At 39.4% G+C, this 18,092-nt stretch overlaps 1 protein-coding gene across 2 annotated transcripts in view; it reads right to left on the minus strand.

The window, feature by feature from the left end:
- TDRD7 (tudor domain containing 7) overlaps positions 1–18,092 on the minus strand; it is an 88,057-nt gene that overhangs the window by 30,761 nt on the left and 39,204 nt on the right. For both annotated transcript variants that reach the window (XM_087419443.1, XM_087419444.1), the window contains one exon: positions 2,342–2,928. In XM_087419443.1, the coding sequence (XP_087275569.1) occupies positions 2,342–2,928 (587 nt within the window). The remainder of the gene's footprint in view (positions 1–2,341; positions 2,929–18,092) is intronic.

The raw sequence follows: 18,092 nt of genomic DNA on the forward strand, positions 1-18,092 counted from the left end.
GTCCTATATAGCTTTAAGAAACTATTTCTTTAGGAGTGTTTTCATGTATTCTTGGTAACTATCAGCAGGGCAGAAGACACGATAGTCAACTTTTTTGTTATTAGAGGAAAAGAAGCTTTTAAAAGTCCTACAAAAGATGAAAAGAATGCCTCTTTTGAGGCAATGGCTATTTTAAAGCCAAATATGACATGCCTATTATTCACTCCAGAAACAGCGGCAGAAGCTTTGTCATAGCCTATCACTTAAGTTTATTGAGCTTTACAAATGTTAAGGCGCTGCCTGGAATGCAGTTGCACTCCTGGCTCTGAAGTCTCCTAGGAGATCTGCAACTCTGCCCGTCTCCTGGGACCTGGAGTCTCGTGGGGCCTCCTTGTGTTGCTGCTACAGCCCTGGGAGCTCAACTGGCAGAGGCCTGGGCTGTAGCCCGTTGTTTGGTAGTCTGTGTAGTGCACAGACTCCAGCTAGGAAGGAGGAAAGTGGTGAGAAGCAGCATGAGCCCTGCAGGCAGCTTCTGCTCTCTGCAGAGAAGGATGGCTACCTGGCTTGGGTGGGGTAGGGAGGTGACGTTACAGTTGGTATGACAGTGGGTAGTGGCAAGAATGAAGTCATACATGGTCCCCAAATCACCTGAGCAAGTGGGCACAGAATGATATGTAGACCAATTTAGGTATGACATAAATACAAAGTTTTAGAAAGTTAATTTTTGAGACTAGAGATGACAGATTCCCATACTTGACCTGAGGGTTCTGCCACAGCACCTCTCCAGACCCTTTATGAGTCACAGGCCTAGTTTCCAGAGCCTACTGCCTGCCTGGGTAAAGACATGGGTTTAGAACAGGGTTCAGCCCAGCTGGGATCTGCTAAGTCTTCAGGGAGGTGGGGGGTCACCAATGACCTAGGGTCAACCTAATGGCAGTCTTTACCCATCAGGCTTGCTGGTCACCAGCCACCCTGCTGAACATGTAGAATCCTGACTCCAGGATTCAAATTTATTTTACTTTTACTGGAAACAGTGATCCAAATAATCTGAGGAGCCTGAACCTAATCATCCTGGAATAGATCAGAAGCCTCCTACTAAAGTCCTGGAACACAGCCAGATTCCTGCCAACTCTTGGTAGGAACATCAGAAATCACACGATTGATCCAGCCCAGTGCTGGGTGACTGGTCTCTAACAATGGCACCAATGACTACTGGTAACAGATATCAAAGGATTCAGCCAAGGAGGCAAATTTAGATTTTCTTTATAATGTCAAATGGTATAAGTTAGCAATGTGCTCCTCAAGATCGTTCCTTAATCTCAATGTATGACAGAACCATAGTGGGACTCCTAACTCTTGGCAACCTATTTATATCTTCAGGCCACACCACATTTTAGAATAAAAGCTTTATCAATTTACTACCCCTATATAAAACAAGACCTCTCCAAAGCTCCTGTATGTTCCTCCAGTTTAAACATCCCAAGATACTTGATTCTCACTTCATTATCCACTCAGACTTAGTTTGCTCAAATGGAAGAGCTTTGATATTTTTGATCTATTCTTTCATTAAAGGACTTTGATTATGTTTTTGTGGTCTTTCTTCGGGCCTTCCCAGCTCAGCTATGATTCTCTGGAGGAATAACAGCCCAAACCATAGGAACATTTGGGTTCCAGGAGCCTGGCTTCTGTTCTGCTTCAGCCTCTTTCCATTCTGTCCAGCCACAGCCACACCCTGGGTTGGTGCCTCCCAAGATCCAGCTACATCGGTTCCCATTCTTTTATCTTGAGTCAGAAACTGCAAATTATAGTCTTTCAATACTTTCTATATGTTCTCCAAAAGTCCATTTCAAGTGCTTGGAGCTGGACTGTTTTTTGTAACCCACTTATCATTAGCCACTTAGGCAATGACTCTTCCTCCCAGGTAATGCTATCAAAAGGCTCAAGTAACCAGAGGGCTAATCTGATGCATTATACTAGGAAGGTGGTGCTTAGCTATTCTGACTTTTAGGAAATGCTACATATTCGCAGATTAAATAGTATTACCTATGTAGTGGGCAACTTCCTTTTCTGTGGACTAAGTATTGCTTTTGACATATACAGTTACCATTATGCTTTCAACACAGGTTTTTTTCACGTTCAGACAATATCATTTTAATTTTTAAAGCTGTTAGTAATCTTTTCTCACAAGAATAGTTGTATATTTTTAACATTTAACAAATATTAAGAACTTATTACTATACTTCATTATAACTCTATAGAACCAAGAATATATTATTCTTCCTCAACCCCCAGCATCCCTATGAAGAATAGCCAAACAACAACACTACCCCAAGATCCTAAATAATTAGAAAATAAAACTTGCCTGATGACCACTTCATTTGTGTTGCTCAGTTCAACCACCAACACAGATGGGGATGCCTCAGTCGGAATGACTAATGGAGGAACTGTTACATTCTCAATATAGGTATCAACAATTTTGGCAATGTTTTCTTCTATCTGCAAATATTCTTGTTCAATCATAGACTTGATATCGTAATCGCCATGTGCTTGCCCTGCATCCTTTTGGATTTTTTCAGTGGGCAATGGAAGTTTAGCATAGAGAATGGCCTTCTGGGGATTTCCAGAAATGTAGTCTACGGTGCATACATCAGAAAGCGAGGCAAGATTTTTTAAGGCATCCTCAGGGAATTTCACTTTGTACGTGTCCTCAAATGCTTTTGGGAGTGCACTGGCCCAGAGACCACTTGAGTATTTCACCAGCAGCTCCGCAACTTTCTCTTTAAAGTCTCCTGGCATAACTGCTGGACATCCTTTTAATAGTGGTATTTGTTTTGGAGCAGGCAGTGGAGATGGAGGCACTTTTTCAGCATTCAGTTCACTTCTCAAAAGCTGCTTTCTCTTAGCTGGATAAAGAAGTAAATCTTGACCACCACTGCAAGGTTTTTCCACCTGAAATTTTTAAATAAAGCAAATGATAGATATTTCAATGGCTATAAACAACCTGAAAACACATTAATGCATTTTAAATTTGAGAGCAATACTGTTTTCAAATTAATCAAGAGAACACAAAAGTGTACATTTTACTTTTCTTGATTACTAAGACTTTAATGCATTGCCTTCACCTGCAAATAACATCATAAGCCACATTCCAGAAATAAACAGGGAAATAAAATAGCATTAGTTTCCCTTGTGAAGCACCTGACCTCCAACCACCCTAGGAAATCATGAGTGTTTCTGCCCTGTACACCACACATCTCATTTAGTTCTCTCTGCCTGTAAGAGAGATTAATTCTGTAAGCAAGAGCTTACAAAACTGACTGAATACAAGGTAGAATGAAACTGTGAAAAGGTATGAGAACTGTCAGGAACAAACCACTGGGAAAAAAACTAGGAAATATTTAGATAAGACTAAAATGCTGTCTCTCTTCTTCCTGCAATAGCCTGAGAAAACCCTCAGCTTTTCATTATTTAGAAAAAGACACTCCAAAGGTAAAGTCCAGTTTTTACAACCACCACAGCTGAAAGTGTTGCCCCACCAATGAACAAGAGTTAAAAATGCCTGGCATTTGTAAATCCTCCAATCTCTAATTTTATTTGCATAACAATCCTGAGAGGCAGGGCTTGATGGCATCTCTTTATATAAAAGACACTGATGGTATGGCACCATTTTTTCCAAATTCTAAGCCTATCTACTACTAGACCATCCACTAAACCAGAGGTTGCAAACTACAGGCTGTAGCCCAATGCAGCTCACCACCTGTTTTTGCATGAGTTAAGAATGATTTTCATATTTTTAAATGGTTGAAAAAAAATTAAAAGAACTACTTCCTGACATGAAAATCATATGGAATTCAGTGTACATGAAGTTGCAGTGAATCACAGCCATGTTCATTTGCTTATGTATTGTGTGCAGCTGCTTTTGCACTACAATGGCAGAGTCGAGTAGCTGTGCCAGACTGTGGGTCATAGTCACACAGCTCTTGGCCTGCAAAGCCTAAAATATTTACTATCTGGCCCTTTACAAAAAAAGTTTCTCAATCTTTAATTATTCAGAAATTGTATTCATAGCCCTTTGAAGTGTTTCTATTTTGTCAGATTCCTATTCAGCTACTTCTTAGCTGAAATTTAAGCCCTTAGGAGGGTATTCTAGACCACTAAGGTGATAATACAAGCTTACAAGAAGTACCTCTTCCCCCAAGAAAAATAGAATAGTAAAGTATGCTGGGTGGGTGGCTTGTTAGTAAAGAACATTGACTTCATTTACCTCATTTTCTATATAATGCTTAGGAAGAAAGAACATAAATATGTATACATAAAGAAGGTATTGTCTTCTTACCACAGAAGAGCTTTAATAAGTCAAAAAATATAGTCAATTTAACATTAAAATAGATTCCTTTTAGTCTGACTATATATTCCAGATGATACATAAGAGGAGAATGAATATTAACACAGGTATAAAATGTAAAGTTTTCCTCCTCATAGTTTTCTGCCAATGTGTGCTTAAGTTTTGAGGTGTGGGGAAAAATTACATGCCTGAAACACCTAAAACATCAGTGAAAGTAGAGGCAATTTAGTCCATGTGTAGCTTCTGCAGGCATTCCCTGTATCATTGGTGGGCTCGTGTTGACACCTTGTGACACTCTGGATGGTATGTTATATGACATTCAAAATTTGTGTCCCTAATTTTAAGCCTTAGGGACACAAGTATTTGGAACACTCCTCATTCTGCTCTCAACAGTTAGTCCACCTCTCTAGAGACTCATGTTTTTAAACATGGAATCTTAGAATGCCAATTTTCACCGTGCTTTAAGATACTTAATAAGATACAAGAATACAGATTGGGTATCCAGAGGTTCAAGAAATAGACTTTTTTGAGCAAATGGAAAAATAAAAAAGAATTCTATTTATATGTGAGTTGTTCACTTGTCATATAGAATCTCAATTAGTGTAATTTTAAGTTTAGACAGTCTTCCACATCCAAAGCCAGCTGAGCCTTCTGGGCACATCTTAAAACTCTTCTTCAGTCTTCACCTAATAACATCTTTTCAACTCTTTGCAACACCTTTTCTGAGGTGGATGGTAGAGGCTAATTTCAGTGGAATATAGTCTGTCTCATTTATCTAAAATAATTCTCACAAGCCCCTAACTGTCCACATGGCTTCTTCTAACCCAAAAAAGGATAAGAAGGGATCTCCAGCTTTATGATCCTCTTCTTTCCAATGAGTGAACTGGGAATATGGGATACTTCAATGTTTGCTGAATAGTCTCCCCCATTCCCAGTCCTAAAGCTTCCATTCCCATCTGTGCTTTAGATGCAATCAGGACCAATTACCTAACAATGCACTTGATCAAACACTTAAACATGACCTCTGAACATAACTAGCACATTGAGTTTCTCTAACTAGGGATTACTATCTTAACAGAAGTTATGAACATTAGGTCCACTTAATGTGAATTTGTTTAGGGCAAGAGCAGAATTCCCATTTTTCTGGCCTTCATTCTAGGATAATGCTTAAAGATCATGTGGAAGTAGTAAGCTTCCAGGGCTGTGTCTGCAGTATTTAAGTGAAGCTTTGCCAGTCAGTCTATAAAGCAGATTTTTGACCAATAAGCCTGAGTTTATCAAAAGTCCAAACAATGGCCAAATAATCACCTGGTCTAGGAAACAGATTTGTTTCCTCAGCAGCTTTATTTTAGTTTTATTGTCAAAGTAGCTAACCCCCTCCCCCCCAATCCCCAAATGATTAGTTCCTTGAATTGTAGGCACTTTCCAATTTTCACTGGATTCTTCTTGATCCCAAGAGGTTTGGTTACGTGCCTAAATTCCACTTTGTTCTTTAGTGATTTGGCCTCTTTAAATTCAAATTAGCATTTACTAAGGTTAAACATAGGCCTGACTTTAGGAACTGAACCTGACACTAACTGGACTTGCTTCAGATGTCATTCAATATGTTAGACAAATATTCATGGATAAATTTAGTGATATGGAAAATATACCTGGTCCACACACTTTATTAACCAATCTTTGGAGAATGGTTGAAGGGTTACTCAATTCAAAGGGAAAATCATGAAACTCATATTGTTTAGAGTTAAAAAAATATAATTTAAAAGAAATGTAATTTTTTTCAACTTAAACTGTTTTAAAATTTTCATATGAGTGAAAATCTGCTTTTCCCTGGCATTCTAATGTGATCACCATCTGTCCTCCACAAAGTGAGTCTTGTCTTTTTTTAACTTTCTGCTAAATGGGCTTAGCAAAGAGACCTACTTCTATATCTATCCCTAGCCTATGAGAATCTCCCCAAAAGTAAAGAACTGCTATAATTTGGGTTACAGCTTGGTGTCCGTTATTCACTGTGCTCTGGTGCATCTGACCAGATTTACATGTTGATCTCCTGTAGAACAGCTGTTTTCTGGCTTTCACAAATGACCAAGGTAAGTCAATAGCTCCTTGAAACATGGTTTTTATTATTTCCTTAGTGTAATCAGCTGCTAGTCATTTCAGTTGGATCTGTCAAGAGGGTGCTTTTATAGTTTCTAGTTCCTTTACTCTACCTGATTCAGGTACATGCCTGACGAAGGGGTCAAAAGGCTTCCGGTTCAGTAGGAGAAGACTCAGGATCATAATCCTGCCCCTTTTCTCCATGTTTTCTTTGTTCTGTGGCTCTACATTTTTTCTTTGGTTTGGGATATCCACCCAAAAAATCACCAGTCCAATGATTTGGAACTGGCATAACCTGGAACCCACATATTTGTGTATGGCCCCTCACCTACACCTCCCAACAGGAGAGACAGGTAGGTAACATAAAAGATTAACTCCCTACACCACGGAGTTCAAGCTGTCTCCTTCGGTGATCGTCAGAAGATTCTGGTACCTAATATGTCTTAAACTTTCTAACCCCACAAGTTCATTATGTTTAGCTTGATTTCTGCCTTATTTGGAATCACAACTTGAATGAGAGACTTCTTTTACCCACTCTGGGGTTCTGTAAGTTTGCAGCAGACACATTAGGTTTGGTAGATGTGAGACCCAAGGACTTAAAACACCAACTTCTTCAGGACCCGTGTATGTCCGCACAAATAAAAGTCTTCATTCTATATGCCTAGAAACTTTCTTCTCCTTAATTCTAGGAGGTCTTTACTTCTTCCTTTCTAACTTACCTGTGCTATAAACTTAAAGTTCTTGAAGCCAAACTCCTCTGAGTCTATGAAGGCTCACCTGCTAACTCTGCAGCATGGGTTACTAAGGTAAACTTGCTGTCTCTTACAGAATTAGAATTTTCTTTGGGATTCTATAACAGAATTGGTATTGTCCAATTAAATCAAAAATCTTTCCATAGCAGTTTTATGGGTCTCAGCCAGCCATTTAAAAAAATTTTTTTATTGATGTCTTAATAGTTTATAACATTGTGGAATTTTAGTTATACATTATTATTTGTCCATTGCCATATAAATGCCTCCCTTCACCCCTTGTGCCCCAGCCCCCAATCCCCCTGCTCCTGGTAACCACCAAACAGTTCTGTCTGTGTGTTGGTTTCTATTCCACATGAGTGAAATCATGTGGTATTCGTCTTTCTCTCTGCCTTATTTCGCTTAATACCCTCCAGGTCCATCCATGTTGTTGCAAATGTGACAATTTTGTCTTTTTTTATGGCTGAGTAGTATTCCATTGTGTATATATACCACATCTTCTGTATCCAATCATCAGTCGAGGAACATTTGGGTTGCTTCCACTTCTTAGCTATAGCGAATAATGCTGTGAAGAACATAGTGGTGCATAAGCCTCTTTGGATTATTGATTTCAAGTTCTTTGGATAAATACCCAGAAGTGGGATAACTGGATCATAAGGTATTTCTATTTTTAATTTTTTGAGGAATCTCCATACTGTTTTCCATAGAGGCTGCACCAGTGTGCGTTCCCACCAGCTGTGTATGAGGATTCCTATTTCTCCACAACCTCTCCAACATTTGTTGCTTTTTGTCTTGGTGATTATAGCCATTCTAACGGTTGTAAGGTGATATCTTAGTGTAGTTTTGATTTGCATTTCCCTGGTGATTACTGATGTTGACCATCTTTTCATGTGCCTATTGGCCATCTGTATATCTTCCTTGGGAAAGTACCTGTTCATATCCTCTGCCCATTTTTTGATCGGGTTGTTTTTTTGTTGTTCAGTTGTGTGAGTTCTTTATATATTATGGAGATTAACCCCTTGACAGATATATGATTTGCAAGTATTTTCTCCCAGCTGGTGGGTTGTTTATTCATTTTGATCCTGGTTTCATTTGCCTTCTAGAAGCTCTTTAATCTGAGGAAGTCCCACTTGGGACTTATTTTTTCTTTTGTTTATTTCTTTCGTTTCTTTTGTTTCCCTTGTCTGAGTAGACATGGAATCCGAAAAGATCCCTTTATGACCGATGTCAAATAGTGTACTGCCTATATTTTCTTCCAGGAGTTTTATCGTTTGAGGTCTCACCTTCAGGTCTTTGATCCATTTTGAGTTAATTTTTGTGTATGGTGAAAGCAGATGGTCCGTTTTTATTCTTTTCCATGTGGCTGTCCAGTCTTCTTGGCACCATTTATTGACGAGACTTTCCTTTCTCCACTGTATGTTCTTAGCTCCTTTGTCAAAGATTAGTTGTCCGCAGATGTGTGGTTTTATTTCTGGGCTTTCAATTCTGTTCCATTGATCTGTGTATCTGTTTTTGTACCAGTACCATGCTGTTTTAATTACTATCACTTTGCAGTTTATTTTGAAGTCAGGGATTGTGATGCCTCCCACTTTGTTCTTTTTTCTCAGGACTGCTTTAGCAATTTGGGGTCTTTTGTTGCCCCACATAAATTTTAGGATTCTTTGTACTATTTCCGTGAAGAATGTCATTGGGATTCTGATTGGGATTGCATTGAATCTGTAGATTGATTTAGGTAATACGGACATTTTAACTATGCTTATTCTTCTAATCCATGTGCATGGGATATTTTTCCATCTCTTCATGTCATCATGGATTTCTTTCAATAATGTCTTATAATTTTCATTGTATAGGTCTTTCACTTCCTTGGTTAAATATACTCCTAGATATTTTATTCTCTTTGTTGTGACTGTAGATGGGATTATCTTTTTGAGTTTTCTTTCTGTTAGTTCGTTATTAGCATATAGAAATGCAACTGATTTTTGTAAGCTGATTTTGTACCCTGCAACTTTGCCGTAGTTGATTATTTCCAATAGTTTTCCAATGGATTCTTTAGGGTTTTCTATATATAAAATCATGTCACCTGCAAATAGTGCGAGTTTCATTTCCTCATTGCCTATCTGGATTCCCTTTATTTCTTTTTCTTGCCTGACTGCTCTGGCAATCAAAACCTCCAGTACTACGTTGAATAAGAGTGGGAGGAGTGGGCACCCTTGTCTTGTTCCTGTTCTCAGAGGACTGGATTTCAGTTTTTCCCCATTGAGTATGATGTTGTCAGCCAGCCACAGTTTTGTTTCCACTCAGTAGTGGTTCTTTCTGTTGAAGCTTTAAATTAACTTCTAAATTTCATTTTATATGGTCACCATATAAACCAATCACCCAATACAAACCTTAGACAGTACAATAAAACCACATTTACCTGAAGACCTGCTTTCTAGGACTCTAAGCATTAACAAAGGTTTTGAACTCAAAAACAAACCAATTTAGACAGAGGATGTCAGCATCATGGCGAAGTCATTCTCTTTGTCTCTTCCCTCTAAGTTACAACCAGTGGGACATGGAGTGACCAATAAAGGACTCCCTGCACAGCACATCAGAATGCTTGAAAGGTCCATGCATCTGTACATCTGAAGGTGGGTGGACTGGACCTCTAGGAGGCAGTGGAACTAGGGGAGTAGTCCCCTCCCTCTTCCCTGGCAGCAGCGATACAAAATGCAGATCCTGATGCTGGGGTGCCAACCAGCGACACAGGCTGTAAGGGCAAACACAGCTCTTGCAACTTGGCCCCTGCCCACCCCCAAGTGGTGGTGGGTGGTGCACACATCCTGAGGCTCCAGGACACGGTGGAGTTGGCGACCCAGCTGTCTCACCATCCCCCGGCAGTGGCTGGTCTTTCCAGCAGTGAGGACCACATCCAAGGTGTGAATTTCCCTGGCAGGGGTGGGGTACCCTAATCCGAGGTGGACTACCAACATGCACGCACCAGCGCTGCTGAAGAGAGGCTGTGGCCCCTGCCCCTCTCACTGGTGGCAGGTGGCGCATATGTCCTGAAGCTTTAGAACACAGGGCAGTGCCAGTGACCTAGCCCCCTCCTTCTCCCCTGGGAGTGGTGCTGGTCTCTCCAGCAGTGGGGACAGCAACCAAAACACGGATTTCACTGGCAGGAGCAGGATGCCCTGACCTGGGGTCTCAAAAAAGCACACCACCAGGCACCAGTGACCAGAGACTGCAGGGCCAGCAACAACACTTGCGGCTTAGCCCCTACTCCTCCCTCAGCAGTGACAGGTGGCACTCGTGACCTGAGGCTGCAGGAACCAGCAGAACCTGGGATGCAGCCTCCAGTGGCGACACTCCTGACACTGGCTCTACCAGCAGCAGGAGCTTCATACAAGAACCTGGGCCCCCAACAGCAACAGACACCTGTGAATCCAGCATCCCTGGCAGCAGTACTGCCAGCACCCCCAGATAACCCAGGAGGAGCTGCACAGGTGGTACACGGGGAAGCCCATGGAGAGCCCACAGAGAGAAAATGGGGGAACATGAGATCTGGAGGAACATGAGACCCAGATGATCCCAGAAGCAGCAGAAGTGCTCACAGCCTGGTGACAACACCTGAATCTGCAGTGACATTGAAAGCAGCAAGTCACCAGCAACCTTAGAGGCACAGGCACCACAAAGAGGGCACTGAAGACGTCTCTGGCAAAGGCAGTGGAAGGTGGAAAGTGCAGGCTCTCGAATACAACCAGACGCAGCTCAGAACCAAAGTAACCAAAGCCGTACCCAAATAAAAAGGTGATTACTACCACAAATGCACTGGCAGAGGATCAATTCATCCAACACCATGAAGAACTACAGTAACATGGCAGAACATAAGGAAAATGACAGCTCTCCAAAAACCAAATTTGAAGTCACAGAAGATTACAATCTGACTGACAGAGAATTCAAAATAGCTGTCAGAAAGAAACTCAACGAATTACAAGGAAACTCAGAAAGACAGTTCAATGAGATCAGGAATAAAATCAATGAACAGAAGAAATACTTTACCAAAAAGATTGAAGCTCTAAAAAAAAAAACCCAACAGAAATTCTGGATATGAAGAACACAATTAATGAGATAAAGAATAATGTAGAAAACATAAAAATAGAGCAAACCTTATGGAGGAGAAAATCAGTGAGGTCGAAGATAGAAACCTAGAAATGACTCAGGTGGAGGAGGAGAGAGAACACATATTTTAAAAACATGAGGAGATTCTTCAAAAAATATCTGACTCAATCAGGAAAAGTAACATAAGGATTATAGGTATCCCAGAGGGAGAAGGTAGGGAGAAAGAAGCTGAGAGCTTATTCAAAGAAATAATAGCTGAGAACTTCCCAAACCTGGGGAAGGAACTGGACATGCAAGTACATGAAGCTAAGAGAACTCCTAATTATCTCAACACAAAAATATCTTCTCCAAGGCATATAATATTAAAACTATCAACAGTCAATGACAAAGAAAATATATTAAGGGCAGCAAGAGAGAAGAAAATAACCTACAAAGGAACTCCCATCAGGCTTTCAGCAGATTTCTCAGCAGAAACCTTACAGGCTAGGAGAAAGTGGAAGGATATATTCAAAATACTGAAAGACAAAACCTATCAGCCAAAAAAACTCTATCCAGCAAAACTATCCTTCAGATATGACAGAGAAACAAAAGCTTTCCCAGATAAACAAAAGCTAAAGGAGTTCATTGCCACTAGACCTGCCTTACAAGAAATGATGAAGGGAGCCCTCCTACTGGAAACAAAAAGGCAAAGGCTTACAAAGCTTTGAGCAAGGAGATAGACAAAAATCAGAAAATTGCACCTCTATATGAAAATAGGTTAGCAAACACTTAAATATAAAATAAAGGATAAAGGGAAAGAAAAATTCAAAAATAACGATAAACACTTTGATTTGGTCACAAACTCACAACACAAAAAAGAATAATTTGTGACAACAAAAACATAGAAGGGGAAGAGAAAAGGGTTGGAACCTGCATAGGATAATGGAGATAAGAGGCTATCAGAAAACGGACTATCTCATCTATGAGATGCTTTATACAAACCTCATGGTAACCACAAAACAAAAAATCAGAGCAGGTCACACATCATAAATACAGAGAAAACTGACAAAACCATCACAGAAAACCACCTAACTGAAATGTCAGACAGAAACACAAGGGAAAAGAAACAATGGAAATGTAGAACCACTAGAAAACAAAAGATAAAATAGCAGTATTAAGTCCTCATATATCAATAATCACTCTAAAAGTAAATGGATTGAATTCACCAATCAAAAGACACAGAGTGGCTAGATGGATTAAAAGACAAGACCCAACAATATGGTGCCTCCAGAAAACCCATCTCAGCTCTAACGACAAACAGGCTCAGAGTGAAGGGATGCAAGATGATACTCCAGGCAAATGACAAGCAAAAGAAAGCGGGTGTAGCCATACTTATATCAGACAATGCAGACTTCAAGATAAAAAAGATAGACAAAGATGGCCATTATATAATGATAAAGGTGGCATTCTAACAAGAAGACATAACACTTATTAATATATATACACAACACAGGAACACCAGGTACATAAAGCAACTATTAACAGACCTAAAAGGAGAAACTGACAGCAATACAATAATAGTAGGGGAGCTTAACACCTGACTTACATCAATGGATAGACCATCCAGACAGAAAGTCAACAAGGAAACAGTGGCCTTAAATGAAACACTAGACCAGATGGACTTAATAGATATATATAGAACATTCCATACAAAAAGAGCAGAATACACATTCTTCTTAAGCGCACATGGAACATTCTCAAAGACAGGCCATATGGTGCGAAACAAAGCAAGCCTCACTAAATTCAAGAAGATTGAAATCATATCAAGCATCTTTTCCAACCTCAGTGCTATGAAACTAGAAATCAACTACAAGAAAAAAGCTAAGAAAGTTACAAATATGTGAAGACTAGGCAACATGCTACTGAAAAACTACTGGACCAATGAAGAAATCAAAGGAGAAATAAAAAAAATACCTAGAGACAAATGAAAATGAAAACACTACATACCAAAACTTACGAGACGCAGCAAAAGCAGTAATAAGAGGGAAATCTACAGCAATACAGGCCTACTTCAAGAAACAAGAAAAATCTCAAATAAACAAGTTTTCCCTGTATCTAAAATAACTACAAAAAGAAGAACAAACAAAGCCTAAAGTCAGTAGAAGGAAGGAAATAAAAATCAGAGCAGAAATAAACGAAACAGAGACTAAAAAAACAATAGAAAGGATCAATGAAACTAAGAGCTGGTTCTAAACAAAACTGACAAACCCTTAGCCAGACTCACTAAGAAAAAAAGAGAGAAGACTCAAATAAGTAAAATCAGAAATGAAAGAGCAGAAATTACAACAGACACCACAGAAATACAAAGGATTATAGAAGAATACTATGAAAAGCTATATGCCAACAAACTGGATAACCTAGGAGAAATGGATAAATTCTTTGGATCATACAACCTCCGAAAACTGAATCAAGAAGAAATAGAGAATCTGAATAGGCCAACTACAAGCAAAGAGATTGAAAAAGTAATCAAAAACCTCCCAAAAAACAAAAGTCCAGGACCAGATGGATTCTCTGGTGAATTCTACCAAACATTCAAAAAAGATTTAATTCCTATCCTTCTCAAACTAGTCCAAAAAACTGAAGAGGATGGGACACTTTCTAACTCATTCTACAAGGCAAACACTACCCTGATACCAAAATCAGACAAGGACAACATAAAAAAGGTAAATTACAGGCCAATGTTGCTGATAAACATAGATGCAAAAATCCTCAACAAAATATTAGCAAATACATTATTTGCTAATGTAAATATAATATATGCAATATATTGCATATATATTTGCATGTAATAACGCAAATATAACAATACATTAAAAGGATCATACACCACGATCAAGTGGGATTTATTCCAGGAATGCAGGGATGGTTCAACATCCCCAAATCAATCAATGTGATAAACCACATTAAAAAAATGAAGAATAAAAATCACATGATCATGGAGCCAGCCCGGTGGCACAGCAGTTAAGTTCACATGCTCCGCTTCAGCAACCCAGGGTTTGAAGGTTCGGTCCCGGGCGCAGGCCTACGCACTGCTTATCAAGCCATGCTGTGGCAGCATCCCATATAAAGTAAAGGAAGATGGGCACAGATGTTAGCCCAGGGACAATCTTCCTCAGCAAAAAAGAAGACGATTGGCAACAGATGTTAGCTCAGAGCTAATCTTCCTCAAAAAAAAAAAGGTCACATGATCATCTCAATAGATGCAGAGAAAGCATTTGACAAGATCCAACATCCATTTATAATAAAAACTCTCAATAAAATGGGTATAGAAGGAAAGTACCTTAACCAAATAAAGGTCATATATGACAAACCCATAGCCAACAGTATACTCAATGAAGAAAAACTGAAAGCCATCCCTCTAAGAACAGGAACAAGACAAGGACGCCCACTCTCACCACTCTTATTCAACATAGTACTGGAAGTTTTAGGTAGAGCAATCAGGCAAGAAAAAGAAATAAAAGGGATCCAAATTGGAAAGGAAGAAGTGAAACTCTATTCGCAGATGACATGATTCTATATAGAGAAAACCCTAAAGAATCCACCAAAAAATTATTAGAAATAATTAACAAACACAGTCAAGTTGCAGGGTACAATATCAACACACAAAAATCTGTTGCATTTCTACATACTAATAACGAACTAGCAAAAAGAGAAGTCAAGAAAACAATCCCATTTACAATCACAACAAAAAGAATAAAATACTTAGGAATAAATTTAACCAAGGAGATGAAAGACTTATACACTGCAAACTATAAGACACTATTGAAAGAAATCGAATAAGGCATACATAAATGGAAAGACAGTCCATAGTCATGGACTGGAAGAATAAACACAGTTAAAATGTCCATATAACCTAAGGCAATCTACAGATTCAACGCAATCCCAATCAGAATCCCAATGACATTCTTCACAGAAATAGAACAAAGAATCCTAAAATTTATATGGAACAACAAAAGACCCCAAGCAGCCAAAGCAACCCCGAGAAAAAAGAACAAAGTTGGAGGTATCACAATCCCTGAATTCAAATTATATACAAAGCTACAGTAATCAAAACAGCATGGTACTGGCAGAAAAACAGACACACAGATCAATAGAACAGAACTGAAAGGCCAAAAATAAAAACACACATCTACGGACAGCTAATCTTTGACAAAGGAGCCTCCATACAATGGAGAAAGGAAAGTCTCTTCAATAAATGGTGTTGGGAAAACTGGATAGCCACATGCAAAAGAATGAAAGTAGACCACTATCTTACACCATACACAAAAATTAACTCAAAATGGATTAAAGACTTGAATGTAAGACCTGAAACCATAAAACTCTTAGAGGAAAATATAGGCAGTACATTCTTTAACATCAGTCTTAGCAGTATCTTTTTGAATACCATGTCTACTCAGGCAAGGGAAACAAAAGAAAAAATAAATAAATGGGACTACATCAGATTAAAACGCTTCTGCAAAGCAAAGGAAACCATCAACAAAACGAAAAGACAACCCACCAACTGGGAGAAAATACTTGAAAATCATATATCCAACAAGGGGTTAATTCCCAAAATATATAAAGAACTCAAACAACTCAACAACAAAAAAGGAACAACCTGATCAAAAACTGGTCAGAGTACATGAACAGATATTTTTTCCAAAGAAGATATACAGATGGCCAACAGGCACATGAAAAGATGTTCAACATCACCAATTATTAGGGTTTGCCAATCGAAACTACAATGAGATATCATCTCACACCTGTTAGAATGGCTATAATTAACAAGACAAGAAATAACAAGTGTTGGAGAGGATGTGGAGAAACGGGAACCCTCATACACTGCTGGTGGGAATGCAAACTTGTGCAGCCACTATGAAAAACAGTAAGGAGATTTCTCAAAAAACTAAAAATAGAAATACCATAAGATCCAGCTATCCTACTACTGGGTATTTATCCAAAGAATATGAAAGCAAGAATTCAAAAAGATTTATACACTCCTATGTTCATCGCAGCATTACTCACAATAGCCAAGATGTGGAAGCAACCCAAGTGCCCATCAACAGATGAATGGATAAAGAAGATGTGGTATATATACACAATGGAATACTCAGCCACAAAAAAAGAAAAAATCATGCCGTTTGTGACAACATGGATGGACCTTGAGGGTATTATGTTAACCAAAATAAGTCAGACAGACAAAGAAAAATAACATACGATTTCACACATATGTGGAAGATAAACACACAGAGAACAGATTAGTGGTTACCAAAGGAAAAGGGGGTGGAGGGAGGGCAAAAGGGGTAAAGGGGCACATGTGTATGGTGACAGATATGTGTATGGTGGTGAATATGATGCAATCTATACAGAAACTGAGATATAATAACATACATCTGAAATTTACACAACGTTAAAAGCCAATATGACCTTAATAAAATAAAACAAAAAAACAGAAAACAAAAACAGGCAGAGGCAGGGCCGGCCCCGTGGCTTAGCGGTTAAGTGCGCGTGCTCCGCTACTGGCGGCCTGGGTTCGGATCCCGGGCATGCACCGACGCACCGCTTTTCTGGCCATGCTGAGGCTACATCCCACATACAGCAACTAGAAGGATGTACAACTATGACATACGACTATCTACTGGAGCTTTGGGGAAAAAAAGGAGGAGGATTGGCAATAGATGTTAGCTCAGAGCCGGTCTTCCTCAGCAAAAAGAGGAGGATTAGCATCGATGTTAGTTCAGGGCTGATCTTCCTCTCACACACACACAAAAGGACATTTCAGTATTTAATAAAGCTATTAAAAAAAAAAAAAACAGGCAGAGGCGTAGTTTGCCCACTTTGGTATGGAATAAAGAGGAAACTCTTGAACTTGAAATAAAAGCCACTTTTAGGAAAAAAAAATACAGGAAAAAAAACCCAAATCAATTTAAAAACTCAACTTCAGCAGTGAATACAGACCCCTGGGTACCTAGCAACAACGAAAACATCAAAGAACCATTGACCAGAAGCTTGCACATTATGATTAGCCAGTTCACAGAAAAAGACTGCTTGATGACCTCCTTCAGAGCTTAGTCTTTTTGTGCTAAAGCTGAGAAGTGCTGGAAAAGTTAAGACAATTGAGAAAAAGATGAGGAAACGGTCCCCAATGGCATCACTGGGCCTCAATGAAGACAAACTGATAGGTTCAGATCTCAAGCCTGTAAGGGCAGTGGGTGGGGCATATACTGCTCGCACAAAATACACTGAGAGGAGCTAAGCCCATCCAACTCAGAGTTCCATACCACCTACATCCGCCACTTCTCTGCAGCAGTTCATTGATGCTAGTGATGCTAAGCCCAAGATATTCAGAAAGGTTATAATTTTTTGGTCATTTCTGTTTAAGAAAGTACAAGTGTTTGTGGCATATTCCACAGAAATTTAATCAAAGGTAAAGGCAAGAAGTTCCTTGTAGAGGGGAACCCCTGACTGTTCACAAGCCATCTACCCAGAAAGAGAAACTCTTTCTCCACCATCTTAGATGAGTAGTTTATGGACCGTAAATATTTCAAGGCTAATACTCTCTTTCACTCCCTTTTCCTAGTAAGGGCTTTTAATTGATGCTGACTGCAACTATTGATATTATTAGGACAAACTTCAAGTCGTTTTCCTTCAGCGTGGCCCAAGGTATAGGCCCTTACTCACAGGTTCCTTTAGGAAGACAATGGAGTCTGGTCCTGGTTAAATGGGTGCAGGGCTTTTGGGGATATCTTGGCAGACAGCTTTCACTGTGCATCCTAGGCTGGGTAGGTACTGCAGGCACGCTC

Source organism: Ceratotherium simum, chromosome 29, assembly GCF_057802395.1.
Source record: "Ceratotherium simum simum isolate JZ-2026a chromosome 29, ASM5780239v1, whole genome shotgun sequence".
NCBI classification, from domain to species: domain Eukaryota; kingdom Metazoa; phylum Chordata; class Mammalia; order Perissodactyla; family Rhinocerotidae; genus Ceratotherium; species Ceratotherium simum.